This window comes from Scomber scombrus, chromosome 11 (assembly GCF_963691925.1).
Source record: "Scomber scombrus chromosome 11, fScoSco1.1, whole genome shotgun sequence".
In the NCBI taxonomy this organism is placed as follows: domain Eukaryota; kingdom Metazoa; phylum Chordata; class Actinopteri; order Scombriformes; family Scombridae; genus Scomber; species Scomber scombrus.
The window spans coordinates 12,422,560-12,439,844 of record NC_084980.1 but is presented as its reverse complement, the minus strand read 5'-3'; the positions used below and the strand labels follow the sequence as shown (position 1 = coordinate 12,439,844).

Genomic DNA, 17,285 nt, shown 5'->3' with positions numbered 1-17,285 from the left:
GCACTTTGTAACCCCTTAGTACACCAAACCAATAGATACAAAGTTGAGGATAAAAAGCCCATTTAGGGTGCAGCAGATATCCAGGCTCTTTGTGTTTTAGTTTTTTTTTCTTTTTTTATATTTTATACACATATAGTATCATAATTCCTGTTCAGAAGCCGTTTGTAATTCACTGGTTCATATTGGAGATAGCTGACCACAACACACATGTATTATACGTCCTTCACACTGGAACACTGAGGTAAGTATATGGATTACACATGGATAGTCTGCATACACCCACCAGCTCTTCGGGGGGAACTCCGGAGGAGTGTGGGTGCTGTTAGACACAGAACTGTTGTTGCTGTTTTTGTTTTTTTGTCCTTGTTGGTGTAGAATTCGTTTTTGAATCTTGCTCCTGGAAAAAGGTTCACTGTTCACACGTTATTTCAGGCTGTCTTTCTCTTGTTTCACTTGTTGGTTTGTTTGTGGACCTCCAAGCCAGAGCAATTGATAGATGGGTTATCTCTTCACTTACGTTGCATAGTGGTCAAAGCTACCCAGGTACTCAAGAGCAGCCTGATAGCAGAACTGGTATTCATCCTGGGTGAGAGACACACAGATACAAACTGTTGTTACACACAGACATGAACATTTTTATCCAGCTGGTTCCTCACAACAACTATCCAGTCTAATTTTATATAGCAGATATCAAAGTTATTGCAACAAAACTTAACTAAAACCCTGGTTTAATGTTGGAAATGCTGAGTTTTGTATTGGAAAATACAGCAGTAGTTTCAGGTTTGCAAATTTGCAACTTCATATTTACAAAGGTCAGTTTTTATTTAAGTGACTTAAATAACACTCACAACAAATACCCTGTATTTTTTTTATTTTGACTCATCATTTATAAAAATGTAAAAAAAAAAAATGCATGGCTAACTACATAAACATAAACATGGGTGAACACGATTACAGTCTAACAAACAGAAATCCTCCATAAAATCTTGAAATCATTCTCTGAAAATGTCTTAAACTATATGCCTTGGAAGCTTTAGGTGCTTCTTTTTTGGTGTGTATCAGGGATTGGCCAATAATATTATGTTAGTTACTAAAAAAGGTATACTTTCTACATAATTATAGGAAGAAAATCAGAGTGTAACACAGATTAAAATTTTATTGACACAATCACTTTAAGCAAATCAAATAAAAATGTCAACAGTAAAAATAATGATGATATAAATGTTGTTATACCTCAGTCTGCACCATGGCAGGTCTCTGTGTGCGCAGCATTTTGACAGTCTGGAAGATGTCCACTGCCCCTTCATAACGCATCCTCTCAAGCACAATACTCAGAGTGATGAAGACACCTGTCCGCCCCACGCCAGCACTGCAGATATAAAGGATGACATTTAACTATGGTTTACAATGTGTCAGATCTCCGACATCAATGTGCTACCCTCTGACCAGCATGCTGCAGTCATTATGACTATGAGTTCAAGTGAAAGCTACTTTTAACGATGAATAGTTCCATTTGAAAACAGGTATGAGCTTCTTACCTGCAGTGAACGCTGATTGGTCCATCCTGGCCGAACTGCTCCTTAGTTTTGTGCACTTGGCCGATAAAATCAATGAAGCCTTCCCCAGATTTAGGCACGCCTTGCTCTGGCCAATCAGTGAACTGGAACTGACGAACCGTCCGTGATTGTCCATCCTGAAGGATTGAAGAAATGATAAGAACACTGCCACATAAATATCTTCTGCAAACCTGCAGGCTGAGTTAATCTGAGATGTATTTATTGTCTTTTCAACACATATCATGATGTTTATCCTTCACAATGTGTTTGGTAGTTATTGTTTATGTGAGGTAAATATTCCAAAAAGACTATTTTAAGAGTCTCTTCTTGCTATATTGACCGTGGAGTGAGACTCTGCCAGGCAATATCCTTTTTTTCCTTCTAATGATTACTGTTATCTGACCCTGGATCAGTGGCTGTGGTTAACTCCAAGCTGTAATGTCTGTACGTCTGCTATTGTCAGCCACTCAGTAGGCAATTACATCTTTTCTCTTCTGCTCAGCCTTTCTGACTCCCCTTTAATGGAGATCAATAGAGCATCTGTCAATGTGGCGTCTGCGCAGGACAGGCTTAACTGGAGAATCTATGACTGGCACATATGTGCACCAGTGGACATGCACACACACTGTCACAAACACACACACACACACACACACACAAAGCCACGCACACACACACACAAATGGGCTCTCAAGGTAATCTGGAGACAGCGTGGTTGTATAAGTAATCTAGGGCAGCGTGTCGATAGCACTAACCTGTTGTGGTGCACACGTTGACACACAAAACACACACTAACTAACACACACTACAGATCAATAGGACATGCTTTGCGCCACTGCCTTTTAACAGCGCTGATGTATTGGGAATAGAGCAGAAAAGTCAAGGAGTGTGATGTTACACTGCCGTCTCAGTACAAGAAGAGAATACAAGAGAACATGTATTTAAACACACAGACACCTGAACCCACCCTGGCATCCGTAACTTTGAACTCCCGGAGGATGTACTGGGGCATGTTGTACTCGGCCATCGGGTCCACCACAAAGTATTGGTACCTGGCTGAGCGCTCAGCGGGCCAGTACTGGTGACACTTCTCCTGAGAGAGCAGCACAGAAAAACATATTGATGAAATTGTGTACGGGGCTGAAATGTTACAAGAGCTGTTGTTTGTAGCATTTTGTGTATGCGTGTAGACATATTGTCCATACCCGTCCCATTTCTCTCAGTTTAGTGAGCATGACAACAATAGTGGAGTTGTGTTCCCACAGCATCCTCCAGAAGTCCTCCGTTGTCTCAGCCAGTGGACCCTGGGTGGCAATGTAGCCTCTCTGCTGCCTAAACATACACACACACACACACACACACACACACACAGAAACACACAGTATGAATCCACCTCCTCCCTCCATTTTCTGCTTCTTTGTCAGGCATCAGACTGAAAAGCGGGTCAGGCTTCAGGCAAGAAGTGGAACAGTCATAACATGTGTGTACAACCACCCTGAATGCCTGAATCATCAGAGGCACTTCAGCGTCCGTGCCTTCAGCAGGACCGACACGAGTGCCATGCAGCGAGACAAATAGTGGGAACATGTATACAGTAACGACAGATCTGACAGGACATGACAGGAGGAAGCACTGTGGTGAAAACCTATCCGATCAAGTCACTCATCAAGCGATCATAAGAGGACGGGGGGGTCAGGTCACATTAGTGTTTTCTTGAGGAAAACGTACCTGTATCCGTCTATGTAACTGGCGTTTATGTAGTCGGAGCCCTCCAGGCCTCTGATTGGTTGGAGACAGACGCGGGTGGTTTCATAGGGCATGATGTTGACCAGTCGGTTCTTGAATTTGTTGCATGGCAGGTTGGCTGTGACAAACCGGGACGTGTGAGCTTTGGTGTTAGCCAGTCGCTGGATGGAGAAAGAAAATGTGCATGAGACTTTTAATTATATTAACCCGGAAATGAAAACAGATTTTATATGCTAGAGTGCAAGTCAGCTGATTTTTCTGTTTGGTATGCTACTGTATTCTATTCCAGTGGTTTTCAAGTTGCAAAATACATAGGATGAGGAAAAATTGAAATAATGAAAAGAGTAAAAAATAGGTTTCATACTTTTTAATCTTTGCTGTTTTCTCATCAAGTTTTTTCGGCCCTAAACTAAAATGTATGTCCCCCTCTAAACTATTTTAGACGAGGGAAAAAAGCTTAATATGAAGGAGTGATAAGCCAAAAACTTCTCACTTTGCCAACCATTTAACTTTAAACCTGGTTCACCAAAATCAGTATCCCCCTGGCATTTACGCTACCTTAAACTCCAGCTCCATGCCGGTGACGTGTTCCCCACTCTCCACCTTGGAGAGCTTCTGCATGTAGGAGTAGAGACTCCTGGCTGCCACCTCAGTGTTCCCGCAGGCCACGGCCTCCAGCAGGGCCTCATGGATGAAGCTGTACTGGTCCTCAGTCTGCACCATGTAGTTCCTCTGCGAGCGCATCAGTGTCACGTGACCGTAGATGTCCACGGTGCGCTCATGTCGAATGCGCTCCAGCATGGCATCAATGACGATAAAGCATCCAGTGCGGCCAACACCGGCACTGATAGAAGAAAAGGATAATGTAAGTGAACAAGGAACCACAGGAAGTATGCAGTTTTTTGATGTTTTTGAGTTTGCATGTGTACCTGCAGTGAGCGATGATAGGTCCGGCATCAGGAGGGTTGCAGGCTTTGACCCTGCGGAGGAAGTTGAGGAAGGGGGTTGGGTATTCTGGCACACCGTGATCTGGCCAGGCTGTGAACTGGAACTGACGCACCTCTCGCCGTTCACTGCTGCCTCCCTGATGAAAGAGACAAGCAGAAACTGGCTTTACAATCACTAAAATCATAATTATCTGTCCAAGTTTCAATGTCATATCATAAAATACTAATCATGGCATTATTCCTGACTCCATTCTTCATAACTTCCTTCATACAATACAATATGTCCAAGAAGCTTTAATGGATTTATAAAAAACGATTTCCTACATACTAACCTTTATCAAACATTTGTTAAAAGAGTCATTCAAGATCACATAAATACAACACATGTATTTATATTTTAATATACTATCAAAAGAGGAATAATAATGGCAATGATATATATATATATTACTATACTATGCTATATATTAATATATGATATCTCCTAACTTGATGTTTCACAGCACATCAACAAACATTTCGAGATACACTTAAAAGCTACAGTTGGCCTAGTTTTTGTGTTTGTAAGTAGGCCACAGAGACACGCTAGTCTGACAGCCCTAGATTAGCCCTATGCTATGAGAAACCGCTCTCCAACAGCGATCAGATCTCAGTGCCTGACACGGGGAGGCTGGCCTGGTTTGAGCGCTCTGTGGAACTCAGACTAATCTATTCTCCTCCACACGTGTCCACATGCACACTCATTCGTAGACAGCAGAAATTCATGATTACTCTAGTTGTTCCTGGTTTGAACTGTAAACGTAAGAGATCAAGGCTGTTTTCAGTAAATACATTTCATAGAAAAAAAAAGGGCACAGCGGTGAGTTTAAGGCAGATACAAGAGGAAGAGGTGGCTTGAAGAGAGAAAAAATAGTCAGAGAATTTACCCTATGCAGGGAAAAGGTGCGAACACAGAAAGTAGCCAGCTCCATTGTGTCCAGCAGGGTGACCTGGATCGTCCCATATGTGTCTGTGCCTCGACTCGGCCAGTACTGGTCGCATTTTATCTACACAGTGGAGAGAAAGGCTCATTATTTTCTATTCAAACAGCCCCTATACACTGCAGGTAAACTGGGACATATACATTACATAACAGTACTCCACTGCCTTGACCAGCAGATAATGAAAATTGTGGATATGGGTCAGTGGGTGATGGCCTGATTTTTTACCCGTGACTTCTCCTCCAGGCGTGTCATCATGACGACGGAGGCCGCCCGCTGCTCCCACACCATCCTCCAGAAGTCCCCGAATGTCTCTGACAGTGGCCCCTGGGTAGCAATGTAGGCATTCTGCTTCCTGTAGCCATCAATATAGTTGGCATTGATGTAGTCGCTCCCCAGGATACCTGCAAACGAGAATACTTGTGGGAATCTTGCTAAAGTGCAATCTGCACAAATGACATAACGAATTAACCTCAGTGTATGACATCAAACTGCCTAACGAACTGTTTGTCTGGCAGCCGCAGCCTCGAACTGACGGCTGCTGGGCGACTAGAGGACGACAACAAACAAACAAGACTCTGTCAGTGTAAATTCATGAGCTCCAGATCAAATCCATTCTCGCCTTCTTGTTCTGGGGGAGTGCCGGCTGCACTTGAATGCACCCGTGCTGTTTGTCAGTCTCATGCCACTGCACACAGCCGGTCTTGAGCACTGTTTGCAATTTCAGATTTCATCCATCATGCACCTCCCCCGCACACCCTTCCCCACCCTCCCTTTGTGTTCACCCCCCTGAACACAAATACGCCCAGACTCTCCCAATAGAATCTCCAAACAACTTCTTTAACTTTATTCTGTGGTGCCACTTCTCCGGCGAGTCCTCACCTTCTATGGGAGCCAGGATGACTCTGGTGTGGTCGTATGCTATGACGTTAGCGTAGCGGTTTTTGGGCTTGTTGACCTCCAGGTTGGAATGCTCCCAGGTGAACTGCTGACTAGGGTCGATGGACTGGGTGAGAAGCATGAAAACACACACATTATCAGAGTGTCGCAGCATATTCACTTGTGCATTTGAGGATAATGGAAAGCTTGAGTGCTTTGTAATGTAGACAGGTTACACAGCAATAAATAGCAGTTCTGAATAAATTATGAACATATCGCGCACACAGAGATACAAATGTTAAATAACATTTGCTTTATGAATCGAAGGCTTAACGGGCTTAACATTTATAAACAATAAGGGTGTCATTTATTTATTTATATGGAATAATAATGTATTTCTCACCTCGTACTCTTGGGAGAGCCTCAGGTTGTCATTTGCTTTCAGCAGATCTATGTGCTCAGCAAGCTCGCTGATGGGGATAGGAGGATGGCTCATCATTCCTGCATGACGACAAGGGGTCAGACGTGACTTCAGCTGAATAACCTAAATTACTGCAGGTCGTCATCACTCATATGTAAAGATGTGAAGATAATTATACAATCAGAGAATATCACATATCATTAAGGAACATGCTGAGGCAGAAAATCAATTTTGATCCATGTGTGAGGAAAAAGTGAGGCGAGTCTTCTTTGTTTGTAAATTGTTTTTCTTTGATAAATTGCTTTATCTGTGATCAGACGAGCAACGACTTAGAGAAAACAAACACAGACAGAACACTAATTAGGAGGGTTGCACACACACACTCGCGCACACAAAAAGGAAGCAACCTATGCCTCCTACAGTCATTTATTTTCACAGCCACCCATTCTCCAGTCAGAAGGCAAAAATGTACCAAAGTAAATCCAAGTAAGACTGTTACAATGAACACGATTCATTTAATACCACAGTCAGAGTGCATTCTTGATGCTTCTTGAATTGCAATGCGATGCGTGTCAATGCACCATGAAGAGCATTTCTGCTGCTTTAGAATCTCAGTAAAGCTATCAAATATAAGCTCATATAGTCAGTTTTATTTTCTTCTGCGGCTCGGCCCTGCAGCGCCTACAGGTAATCACGACAAAACGCCCCTGTCATGACCAAAATGACCCCAGATAGCATCAGCCGGTTTTGTTGGAAACAAATTTAATCTTTCCACGGCATCTCAAAAGCACAAATCTCAGGGGAGGGATAGTGGGCGAAGAGGGAGCTTCAAGGTTGCTGCCACGTGAGAGTAAAAAGTGCTATGATAGAAGAGAAGAGCTGACATGCTTTATTCTGTGGGTTTTACTTTGCTTCCCAGGAATGTGTAAAAAAAGAAAAGAAAGAAGCTTAAGACCTGCATCTATGGATTAAAAAAAACAAATAATTTGACTTTATATATCCTGGCAGGTAAAGGCTAAACCTTTCTCCATGGTGACACATCTTGCCACCTTTTCAACAAAGACCTTGTGAGGCTTCTATAAATTGCTACCATGAAAATAGAGTAAGAACACTGATTAAATTCCTCTAAGCCTCGCATTTTTTGGCTACTGTTAATTGAACAGAGGAAGTGAAAGGGAAGCATGGTCGGCCTGCTGCCATGACCAAAGCAGCTGTGTTGTTAGATCTCGCTCAGTAGGGGGTGAGAAGTGGCAAAATCCATGTAGTTACTTCACAGTGGGGTTTTAGTTGGTTATGCTGGCAAGAGCGGAGTCAATTCCTTCACAAATGATCGCCGTTAACCCACAGCTCACCTTCTGATATGTCACTTTGACCATTAAACCCAACTCTTTGACATTAAAGACCAATGAGAAGGAACTCTGTCATTGCTGTCTGTTCTGATGTGTTATCTGGAGCCTGGCATGTGGAATGTGGGCGAGCGGAGATGATTAGATTTTGTCACACCGTTATGACTCAGCCGTGACTAAGCACTGAATGTACTACCTGGGCAGCGGCCATTTTGATCTCAGAAACGTCTGGAAGCTGCCAGGTACATGCTGGTTGGCGACTGTGATGCGAAGGAGTACTTTCACAATCTTGTCTGCATAATCTTACTGAGGTTAAAATTAGTCGCATGAATATTTCATTATCGAATGATGAGCAATCAGAAATATACTTTATTACACAGTGTGTGCTTGGGTGCCAGTGTGGGTACACGCTTCATACCAGGAGTCTGGAAGTTGATTCGTCTCATTTCCACAGGGTCTGTTGGGTGATGGGCCATCATCTCTGCATTACTCAAAAGGCTCTTGGTTCCGGGTTCAGAGTCCTTGCGTTTGCTGCTTACATGCCAGTGAGTCAAAAGAGCAATTAGCACATGCAAAAATCCAGGGAGAGAAAACTAGACTCAGTACTGACACATCATTAGGAAGGCTACTTGATTCGAGTAAATAGTGCATTAACAGATATGGCATTTTACGGCTTTGTACGACTTCTCTGCACAGCATCTGGAATCATGTAATTGCTGTGGGTTAAAATGAACAAAGAGCTTGACACTGGTTTAATCTTACCTGTCAGGTTTGCTGCTTCCAGTGAAAGAGAGCAAGGGAAGGAATAATTAAAGGAGGAAAAGGAAGGAAACAGACAGACTGTTAGAGAGAAAAATCTATATTTTGCATTAGTATTCAAAAGCTTGATGGCTTGCAGCAGATATCACAGGCCTACAGCAGGGTTGGACTGTTTGATAGCTGTCTGAAGGGAGAACAAACTTCTAATTTGGAACAAATTTAATGAATATCAGACTGAAAGATGAGTATTTGTGAGACGCCAGCAGAACATTAAACAGTCCTGCCCTGAGAAATATCAGCAGCTAATGTTGGCACAGTATGATAGACAGAAACTTAATGTGGCCTTAAAGCATAAAGCTGGCAGTACTCTATATTTTTCTTATTGTTAACAAATTCTACAAGACCAAAACCAACAATTAATTTATTCTACAGAACTAAAAACCACTGTCTGAGTAGCTAAAGTCTCATATAGTTTATTCCTCTATGCCACAGAACTCCATTGTGTCCAAAAAAACAATAAAAACCTACATCAGTGAGCCACTGTTGCATTACCATGAACATGGACAAATTAACTACAGTGTATCATGATTCAATCCCACATCCAGCTCCATGCTGCTGTAAATGCTTCCTATAGCGCAGCATTTATATTAATCCGCTGCTGAAAATAGTGCCCCTTCGAAAGAAAAATATAAGATGATACCAGCCTTATCCCTTCATAATCAAAGCTGCTTTGGCATTTTCATCATCTGATCAACTAACTGTCATGGAGATCATCTGTCCCACTCACTTTTTGTAAAGAAGGATAGCAATGACGATACAGATGATGAAGACCACCGCCAGGACCGGTCCCACCACCCAGATCAGACCATCACCTGGCTCATGGGGCTGTGGGTCTGAAACTGGGGCAATCACTGGGTCTGTGTAAGGGCTGGCCACATACATCTTCTGTAAACAAACATACAGGGAAAAGTCAGGAAAAAGAGCACAATACACTAAGTGCAGAGTATTTGAGTATCTGTTTTAGAGATCCTAACAGTTCTAGTAGTATGATGGAGGAAGGAGATCATCAAAATGTGTGTTTCTTTGTTTTTTGCATAGATTTTCATTTTAGTTTCATAGAAACTAAAATGAACAGCTGACACTAAAATGCAATTAAATACAACAATTACACAGAACAATTTCACCAACCTCAATAATTTATATAATCTCTCTCGGTTAGCATTTATTGCAGAACTGTATATGACTGGTTTTATGTGTGTATGAGATGACAGGTCATCTGTTTTAGACTAGAAATAAAATATGTATCCAAGCTTGCTTGTACTAAAAGTGCTTTTATAATTGAATAAAATGTATTTTTTTGTTCTGAAAAATGTCTGAAAAGCAATACAAGGGCCCTAATAAAAAAAAAAAACTAATATAAAAGTAAAATCTATCCTAATTCAAGTTGTATATATATATTTGTCCATTTCAATTCAAATGCACACATATACCAGTAGTGCACAACAAGGCAATATCTCTTCTACTGCCACCGTACGTACACTCACTCTTTATTAGCGGTGGTGATGGAAGTGCGTGAAGGTTATTGCCTTTTGCTTACTACACTTTGACTGACGTGAATTTTATTGTTTGAGCAGCGAGGCTATATTGATTACAATGTATAGTGACAGCCTGAAGGATAGAGACACGGGGAATGGGGGAAGGGGGTAGTGTTTATAAACACAGAGAGAAAAGAGATCTGACATGCCAGCTTTCGTACCCCAGTTGTGGAGTTGAGCTCAGCCAGGATGAAGAAGACATACTCCTGCTCTGACTCTAGAGCTCGATTCTCAAAGCCTCCGTAGTCCAGCTGGTCCCCCAGGGTGAAGAAGGCAGGTAGGGTGGCAGGTGTGAAACGGGCTGTGATGTAAGCTCGGCGCAGGTCCACCTGCTTCTGTTGACGAGAATCTCTTTGCCTTTGACTGATGTCTTTCAACAGCTGAGAGACAGAGATGAGAGGAAGAAGAAAATGAGACGTTCCAATATCTATGACTAATTTTTAAACACTGATATTGAATTAAAAAGGGTAAGCATTGCCAGGAGTTCTTAGTGATGGGACTGTGTGTGAGTGTTTATAGGTTCTTTCCTCCTTGTAGGCACAGACATCAGTGGATGCTGTCATTGTTGTGGTTCTCACCTCCTCTAGGTCCATTTCATCTGGGCTCTTAAGGTGTTTGATGACGCCACGGGCTCTCCTCAGAGGGACCACAACAACATAAACATTTCTGTGGAAGCACAAGAGGACAAACAATATGACAACATCTGTACTCACACAATAGCACTTTCACACGTTTCCTTGCCAACATGTTGCACTAAAGACTGTATCTTAGACATCTTGTCAGTCAATTATTATCATCAAGCCACATATTTTAAGAGATTGCAATAATCTGACCTGAGTGCAGCAAGTCTGCCTGCTGTCTGTGCTTGAATAAGAGTCTCCCTACAGTTCCCTCTTAAATCTTACTTGACAGGAGTGCGAGATTCCAACGATGGCAGGATAATGGTGACTGTGGTCTCTGTGTCACGACTGTGGTCAATCTCAGGGCGGCGGATAGTGATTGGAGGGGAAGTCTTGGCAGGGATGCGGTGGCGAAGGCCTCCCATGTTGCCCTCAGGCGCAGTGATCTTGAAGTCATAGCTGGTGTCAGGCTGGAGATTTGGGATAACTGCCTTTCTCAATCGAGCATCCACCTCCATTTTCTGGCGGTTATACTCCACCTGGAGGGTGGGAGAGAAGCGTTAGCGAGGTTAGAATATAAGCTTATTTATTTACTCTATGCTGACGTTATACAACTCTACTTTAACATCAACATCCTTTTTGTGGAACATTTTTAAGAATTGTGAATTAAAGGGGTACCATACCTATTTTACACAGGTACACATTTACTCATTATGAAAACTGACAATGTGTCAAAAAATAACCTTGATGTTTGATGACATTTTTGCAATACTAAATCACTGGAGGGCTCCTTTAATTTGGACAGTGGGTTTCATGGATTTATTACCCTGATGGACTTCTACTCACTTCTACTCTGCCCCACTTTGAACATAGAGAGGTAGACCACATTTTTACGGTTTTTGAAACTGAGTGTGGTAATAGGCTAACACTTAACACCTAAAGTACAATTCAAGTTGGGGCCATTTACACTAAAAATGCAGAAACTTATGGTTATGTTTTATGATAAATAATGACACTACACATGTACTGTACATGCACCAGGTGATGGACGTACAGTAAAGCGATAGGGGTTGCTGCTCTCTGGAAACTCCCACGTTAGAAGAACACTGGTCTTAGTGGCCAGATTGACTGAAAAGTTCCTTGGCACATCTGGGAAGCAAACAACAAAAAGAAAGAGAGTTACAAAGAAAGAAGCATTTTATTCAAATCACCGGCTCTTCTGCTTTCCCACTGCAAACCTGGAAGAAAGGATGCCATGTCAGATCTGTTACAGGTAGATCAGTTACTGGGAAGAATTCATGATGGTTAGGAGGATGGGCAAGTGATGAAGAGAGTGGATGGCAAGAGTAGTAAGTACAAAAGACAGACAGACCGGCTGCAGGAATGTGACATGCCACATTCTCAGGGTGTATTGTTGTGTTTGTTAGACTCAGAATTCAGCATGTCAGCAAAGGCTTTGGAAAAGGTGGTAGTGGAGATTTATCAGATTAAAAAAAGCTTACCTTCAGATACAGCACCAAGCGCCAGTTTTTACTTTAATTTAGACTGGACACTTACCTTCTGTATTGCATACTGTATATCCAAGCCCTGTTTTGACTTTTACCTGAGGGTTTGTGATAAGCAGTGCTCTTGAGGCAAGCATCCATTAACATTCAGCCTGCTTCCACTGGTGGTGAAGGGGAGGTGATGAAGGTAAGTGAGTGAGTGGAGGAGATTAGGGGGAGTAGTTGTGCTCCCCTGGACTTTGTAGTTCTTAGCCCCTCTTAGGTGCACGGGTGGCGGGCCGACCTATAAGAACTGGCCCAGACTTCATTTACTTTAGTGTTTAGGAGTGAAATCCACAGTAAGGGGAGCGGAGATGTGAAGCTGAACCAGTGCTTAGAAGGTGAAGGGTGTTCCCCTGCCCTACCTGTTTCAAAGGCCAGGGTTCGGCACACCAGAGGTGGGCTGAAGGGGCCTGGCCCTGCCTTGTTGTGGGCTCTGAGCTGCACCTCATACGTTGTGCTGTGATTGAGGCCCAGGATGATGTAGGTGGACTCACTCGCTGGTACTGTGACCAGGCGTGGGGGAGCAGGAGGGGCTGGTAAGGCAGAAGGATCGGGAACACTGGAAGGTTTGGGGCCTGCAGCCTCTGTGTAAGCTATGGTGTACTCTGTAATGACGCCATTGGACTCCTCTGGGTCAAGGGGCAGCCAGGAGAACTGGAGGGAACAGCAAGTGGCGTTAACAAAGTCAGATATTTTGGGGTATCCCAAGGGTGGAAACATGGGAACTGTTATTTCCTGCTGCACTAAATCTCCATAGCCTGCTCGGCTTTTTGCTGAGAGGACAAAGAAGTAGGAGGCGCCTGGGGAGAGGTCTCTGACAGTGAAGTTTTTCTCCCGATTCGTGAAATCAACTGTGGTGTCTAAAGAGGCATTCTTCAGGCCAAACTGTAGGCGGTAGCCCTGGATTGCCACTGGGGGCCCCCGGCTTTCAGAGGCTGACTCAGAGCACTCCAGTGGGGGAGCCCAGCGCACCACCACTGATGGACCCGATCCTGGACGCAGCCAAAGGGAGGGGGGACCAGGCACTGTAAACGACAGTGTAGGCAGCAGAAAATCAATCTTAATATATATATATATATATATATATATATATATAAAAATACGTATCATGTAAATCTTGTAGAATAACTCAAATTGATTTGCTGTTTATTTACTGCTGGCTTCTGGTACAGCTTACTGTAAGATCAATTCCTGAGTATGTTAGTTACTAAATCCAGTATACTGAACTGTGTACTTGGCATATGCTTACCGATCCCTGGGGTCTGCACCAGCTTGGCTTTGCTGTGCGCTCCATCCCCTTTGGTGGTGTACGCTGCCACTGAGACAGAATACAAAGTCTCTGCTTTCAGACCTCCCAAAATCAGCTCCTGTGGGAGAAAACAGATAACAGCACCATTAAATATAGCTATTTGTCCCTTTTCATTTCAGACAACACACAGATCTCTTCATTTACTTTCTTCACAGCTGTGCATTAATGAGAAATTATAGAAAAATGTAAGTTGTTACATAAGAGATGCCGATTAAATCTCTGGTGGTCAGACTTAATGAAGATTTCATAACTGTCTCTATATAATGTATTGGGTGCATTATTCTGTATGTATTAATAGTGAGTTCATTTATAATGAGAAGAGGATGGGTACTGTGCACTCACATATTGTGTCGAGTCATCCTCCTCCATCTTATCCCACAGATGAGACACACCCCGCAGGCAGCCAAGACAGATGAGGCAAAGAGTGAGTTACCAGGAATAAGGACCAAAGGAGAAAGACGAGGGAGGTGTTTAACGATATTACTATTATTATTATTAAACGAAAATTACCATCATTTATTTATTGAAATATTCAGTTATGATGTCACCTGTGACTCGTCCAGTAAGAGATCTTTGATCCATGGGAGGTTTCGTGATTCACCGCTCTCTGCACGGCTAAAATGCACCTGGTAGCCACGGATCTGGCCCTGCCGTAACCGTGGTAACACCGACCGCCAGGTGACTCGGAGTGCTGAGGAGTTGAGCGGTTGGACATCCACATGACGAGGGGCTGCACTGGGCACTGAGCATACACACACACACACACACATACACACAGACACGCGCAGTTAATTAAGTGACCAACTGTCTCGCCAGTAAATAATCAACTGTACAATCAATACTGTTTAGGTCAGATCTACGATGCTCACTCTTACCATCCTCATCAGTTCTGCAAAGCACAACTGGACTGTTGGGTCCATTCCCCTCTACAGTGGTGGCTGCCATGGTGATGTTGTACCAGCTCCATTTCTCCAGCCCCTCTACCACTGTCTGCCCCTGCTGGGCTGGGATAGGAAGCCCCTTCACCTCCTGGCCCTGACCTCCACTTCCTGCCCCAGAAACTTTCTGGTACCTCAGCTCATAACCTGCCAACTCGCCATTCTGGCCCTCCATTGGAGGTGGCCTCCAACTTACTCTCAGCGAGGTGGAGCTGGCACTCTCGCAGGACACACTCTCGGGAGCAGCTGAGGGCTCTGATTGGACAAAGGGGGCGAGGTGGGTGATTGGCAAGCGTTTAGGAAAGACCCAAGAGAATGGGGTTGAAAAGCAAGAGAGGGGAAAAATACCAACAAAAGGATAGGAGATAAGGATAAAAAGGAAACAATAAGAAACTGAGGTAAACTGAAATGAAAGACATAACACCCGGACTAAAATGACTAAAAAGGGGGAGCAACCACATAATCTAAAAGCATAATGTTAGGCTTAAAGCTTAATCAAATAAACCAGAGACAAGAGTATCGACCCTGAGTGGACAACTTAATTATACCCAAAGAGAATGTGCATCTAATACCCAATGATTATATTTTACCCTTTGGCCACAGCTAGTAGCACACAAGGATCCAGATTTATGAATGAAATAAGAGTCTTTCTTTCTAAAGCAGAGATGCACAGCTCACTGCACAGGAGCACAGACAAATATATACATTTCACAACACTAGCCCCCATGGTGGCATAATCCTTGAGTCCTCGGGATAATAGAGTGGTCTGAGACTTTCCACTGCTGACAAGGGGAAGGTCTTGGGCTTCACAGAGGAAAGAAAAAACAAACTAAAACAGACTCACACAGTGCTGAAAGGATTAAGGAGGCAGAGAAAAAAAAAAAAAACAAGAAAGGAAAAAACAGGTAGCCTGGTAGAGAAAGGCACTCAGACGGATATTGAAAGTCATGCTAGAATGATGAATTGAAGACAAGTACAAAATCAGAAGTAGTCCTAGTTAGGCTGGGGTGTTTACTGTGAGAAACGTGTATAGAAAGCAAACACAGACCACAAATAACACAACTTCATCCTCACAGATTTGGAAACAGTGTGGTAGGTATCACTCACCCTATATAATGTTCTTGAAGTAACACACACAATGATGAGCATGGCTGAGGCGTCCGGGCTCGTGTGTGATCTTGCGAGTTTATAGCATGTGTGTGTGTGTGTGTGTGTGTGTGTGAATAAGTGAGTGAGTGTGTGTGTGTGTGGGAGTGTAATAGTCATAGCTGACAGGTTCAAGTATCTATCCACTCAGCCGTACAGCCACTGTTCTGTTGGCCTTGAGGGACAATCTAGATGTGCACCAAAGCTTGGCGATAACAAAGCGCACATAACCTCCTTGGGAAATGAATTCTGCTGCATGAAATAGTCTGCTTATCTGGCACCTTCCCTTTCCTGGACCCCCTCTGCCACCTCCGCCAGTGTGCCAGCTTGGTATCCCTTTCTTTTATAGAGGTAAAGAGTGAAAGGAGACCAGCTGAAAGCATTTAGCACATTCTGTACTCAGTTCTAAAAAAGGTCTGATTGTGAGTACACATGATGTATTCTTGTGTTTGAGTTGCTGTAAATACTTGATAAAAACTTACCACTGATGTGATACAGCGCCACGAACTTCAGAACTCTTTCCTTTGTCGACGACTACTTTATTACTTCTTTTCCTTGTGCCATTTTCTCCCTTATCTCTGCATTTTTTTCCTTCTTGAGATCAGATATAAAATGACTTGATATGTCAGAGCAAGAAAAAAAGTGGAATCTCTCATCGGCTATCAGAGGTCATGCAGGAAAAGAGAGGAAAAGACGCAAGGGAGAGAATCCAAGTCTAGCGTGGATAAAATACAGAAAAGCCGGCACTTACCTGTCAACATAACAGGCCACCCACAATCCCTTAATGCTCCTCACCACTGGCTGCTAGCCAATCAGTGGCAGACAGTTTCGCCCTTTCAAAGACATTAGACACTGATAGAGTGGAAAAAGTGAAAGGTAGGGTGAGGAAAAGGAAGAGTGAAACATTAATCGGTGCTCCGTCTCCGTCTGTCATGATGTTTTGGCTGTGTAAGAAAGCAAGAGGCTGAACGGGGGAAGACAGGCACGGTCACACATAGATGGATGAATGGGAGGGGGTTTGGACAGATGGGTTGATAAACGAGAGATGTAAAGATAGTTCCCCCGGTTTTACCAGGTCAGGGGCTGGGGACAATATACTACTAGGTGTGTGTCAGTGTGTGTGTGTGTGTGTGTGTGTGTGTGTGTGTGTTTGTGTGTGTGTGTAGAGAGAACAAAATATTTGCATGAGATTTGTATACAAGACATAATACAACTGAATCCTTTGTGGGATTTGTGTGTATGTGTGCCTGCATGTACAGTATGTGAGCCCATTCAAATTGAGACGTACTGGCTTGTGATGTCCTCTGCACCAGCTCATTGGTGAAAGCACCAATGCCTTTGTTTGAGATGGCGGCCAGGGAGAAAGAGTATTCGGTGTTCGCTTTCAGACCCTCCACTGTGTAAGAATTCCTCGGCCCGAAGGTCAGCTTCTCCTACGAGACAGGAGCAGAGGACAGAACAAGAGAGTGAAAAAGAAAACATTAAAGGAGAGCTAG

At 43.3% G+C, this 17,285-nt stretch overlaps 1 protein-coding gene across 1 annotated transcript in view; it reads right to left on the bottom strand.

The window, feature by feature from the left end:
- Window positions 1-513: 513 nt before the first annotated feature.
- Window positions 514-17,285, bottom strand: part of LOC133990808 (receptor-type tyrosine-protein phosphatase S-like) — a 56,623-nt gene continuing 39,851 nt past the window's right edge. Inside the window, exons 13-37 of the mRNA XM_062429215.1 lie at window positions 17,078-17,222; window positions 14,581-14,898; window positions 14,254-14,447; window positions 14,048-14,074; window positions 13,646-13,763; window positions 12,759-13,421; window positions 11,904-11,998; window positions 11,135-11,388; window positions 10,808-10,895; window positions 10,391-10,609; window positions 9,422-9,579; window positions 8,638-8,652; window positions 8,294-8,406; window positions 6,512-6,609; window positions 6,112-6,235; window positions 5,458-5,663; window positions 5,176-5,295; window positions 4,232-4,386; window positions 3,861-4,146; window positions 3,285-3,463; window positions 2,762-2,888; window positions 2,524-2,649; window positions 1,539-1,693; window positions 1,234-1,369; window positions 514-582 (exon numbers count right to left, since the gene is read on the bottom strand). Coding sequence (XP_062285199.1) covers window positions 514-582; window positions 1,234-1,369; window positions 1,539-1,693; window positions 2,524-2,649; window positions 2,762-2,888; window positions 3,285-3,463; window positions 3,861-4,146; window positions 4,232-4,386; window positions 5,176-5,295; window positions 5,458-5,663; window positions 6,112-6,235; window positions 6,512-6,609; window positions 8,294-8,406; window positions 8,638-8,652; window positions 9,422-9,579; window positions 10,391-10,609; window positions 10,808-10,895; window positions 11,135-11,388; window positions 11,904-11,998; window positions 12,759-13,421; window positions 13,646-13,763; window positions 14,048-14,074; window positions 14,254-14,447; window positions 14,581-14,898; window positions 17,078-17,222 — 4,188 coding nt within the window. The remainder of the gene's footprint in view (window positions 583-1,233; window positions 1,370-1,538; window positions 1,694-2,523; window positions 2,650-2,761; window positions 2,889-3,284; window positions 3,464-3,860; window positions 4,147-4,231; window positions 4,387-5,175; window positions 5,296-5,457; window positions 5,664-6,111; window positions 6,236-6,511; window positions 6,610-8,293; window positions 8,407-8,637; window positions 8,653-9,421; window positions 9,580-10,390; window positions 10,610-10,807; window positions 10,896-11,134; window positions 11,389-11,903; window positions 11,999-12,758; window positions 13,422-13,645; window positions 13,764-14,047; window positions 14,075-14,253; window positions 14,448-14,580; window positions 14,899-17,077; window positions 17,223-17,285) is intronic.